Consider the following 2500-nt stretch of genomic DNA (forward strand, 5'->3'; position numbering starts at 1 on the left):
AAAAGAGAGGAAGGGGGAGGGGGGATGTGAAGGAGAAAGAGGGGAAGGGGAAGGGGGGATGTGAAGGAGAAAGAGGGGAAGGGGGAGGGGGGTGAAGGAGAAAGAGGGGAAGGGGGAGGGGGGAAGGGGGAGGGGGGATGTGAAGGAAAAAGAGGGGAAGGGGGGAGGGTGGAAGAGGAATTGGATATCAGGACTTGAAGGATGGGGTGAGGGGAAGGATGGAAGGGGAAGAAGAGGGAAGGAAGGAGACGGGGATTAGGAGGAGCAGGATAAGGGAAGGGGGGAGGGGAGCGGGGATACGAGTGGAGGAAGGGTAGGGGGGATCAGGATTGTCAAGAAGGGGGGGGGACGAAGAGGGTTGGAAGAAGAATAGGATATCAGGATATGGAGGAGGTGGGGGGGGGGCTGGAAGTGAGAGAAGAGGGGGGGGAAAGGAATGGGGATCAGGAGAGGGGAAAGGGTGGATATGAAGGAGACAGAGGGGAAGGAAGAGGGATGGAAGAGGAAGAAGGAGGGATGGGAAGGATAAGGAGAGAGGGGAAAGAGGGAGAAAACGTGAAGGAGACAAAAGGGAAAATGTGGAAGGGGAGGAAAGGGAAGGGAATCATGATGGGGAGAATAGGAAGAGAGGGGAAGGAGAAATGGGGGGGGGATAGTGGGGAAGTTGGGGGGAGGGAAGAGAGGGAGATGGGGAGAAGAGAAGAAGAAAAATTAAGAAAGAAGAGGAGGAGGAGGAGAGAGATGAGGTGAGAAAAGAAGAAGAAAAAATGAGAAAGAAGAGAAGGACGAGAGAGATGAGGGGAAAATAAGAAAAGATAAGAAAGAAGGGGAGGAGAGAGAGAGATGAGGGGAGAAGAGAAGAGGAAATAAATATGAAAGAAGGGGAGCAGAGATGGGAAGAACAGAGAAAGGGGAAATAGGGTGAAGAAAAAGGAATAACACAGAAACAAAGAAGGATAAGCAAAAAAAAAGGCCGGTTACAAGGAAGAAAAAGGAAAACATAAAGAATAAACAAAGACAGGGAGAATAATGAGGGAAAGACGGGAAAAGAAGGAAGAGAACAAGGAATTAGCCAAGAAAAAGACAAACAAGAGGGAAAAAAGAGGCAAGAAAGTCAGAAGATGGAAGAGGGAAAGTGAGAGATAAAAAAAAGAGAAAGAAAAAGAAACGTGAGAAAAGATAAAACAAAGGTAGGGGAAGAGAAAAAAAATGTTTAAGAGTCCAATAAAGATTTACTTTCAACTGTGCTACATCATACGGGAAAGTTTCAATTTCGTAGTCAACTTCGATGTACCCAACCATGTTCCCTCAATTCAGTTGCTATGGCATTCGTTATTATGTTCATCGTCAGCATCGTTGTTATTATCATCTTTATTATCATTATGATTGTTATGATAAGTATTGCTAAACTAATATATCCCTGTGTTTTATTATTTCCAGTAATATTTATTAATACATATATATGTACATTCATATAAGCTTACATACATAGCTACAAACACACACACATGTATATACATACATACATACATATATATATATATATATATATATATATATATATATATATTTATTTATTTATATATGATTACATACATAGTTACAAACACACACACACACACACACACACACACACACACACACACACACACACACACACACACACACACACACACACACACACACACACACACACACACACACACACACACACACACACACACACACACACACACACACACACACACACACACACACACACACACACACACACACACACACACACACACACGCACACACACACGTACAGACATTTTTATGTATAGATAAATAAACAAACCAACAACTAAACCTACAAACAAATCCGTACGTCTGTATCTGCACATCCACAGAACCTCATACACACACAATGCCCCCTCCAGCCCCCTTACCACCACCACCACCCCCCATTACAAAGTCCCCCCCAACTAACCGCCATCTCTCCCCCCTCCGTCCCCCCACAGGCACGAGAAGTTCTACACGTGTTGCGACGAGCCGTACCTTGACATCACCTTCAACATCACCATGAGACGCAAGACACTCTTCTACACCGTCAACCTCATCATCCCCTGTATGGGCATCTCCTTCTTGACTGTCTTGACGTTCTATCTGCCCTCGGACTCCGGCGAGAAGGTGAGTGAGGGGGGTTGGTGGGTTAGGGGGGTTGGTGGGTTAGGGGGGTTGGTGGGTCAGGGGGGTTAGGGGGGTGGTGGGTTGGGAGCGGGGTTGGTGTTTTGTTTGTTCCCGGACTTCGGCGAGAAGGTGAGTGAGGGGGTTGGTGGGTCAGGGGGGTTGGTGGGTTAGGGGGGTTGGTGGGTTAGGGGGGTGGTGGGTTAGGGGGTTGGTGTTTTGTCTGCCCCCGGACTTCGGCGAGAAGGTGAGTGAGGGGGGTGGTGGGTCAGGGGGGTTGGTGGGTTAGGGGGGTTGGTGGGTCAGGGGGTTGGTGGATCAGGGGGTTGGT

The 2500-nt window shown here is 47.6% G+C and overlaps 1 protein-coding gene across 1 annotated transcript in view; it reads left to right on the top strand.

The window, feature by feature from the left end:
- LOC122254523 (acetylcholine receptor subunit alpha-like) overlaps window positions 1-2500 on the top strand; it is a 74061-nt gene that overhangs the window by 16028 nt on the left and 55533 nt on the right. The window contains exon 3 of the mRNA XM_086540378.1: window positions 2004-2172. Coding sequence (XP_086396504.1) covers window positions 2004-2172 — 169 coding nt within the window. The remainder of the gene's footprint in view (window positions 1-2003; window positions 2173-2500) is intronic.

This window comes from Penaeus japonicus, unplaced genomic scaffold, assembly GCF_977035675.1.
Source record: "Penaeus japonicus unplaced genomic scaffold, GWHDUDI00000001_assembly GWHDUDI00000010, whole genome shotgun sequence".
Taxonomy (NCBI): Eukaryota; Metazoa; Arthropoda; class Malacostraca; order Decapoda; family Penaeidae; genus Penaeus; species Penaeus japonicus.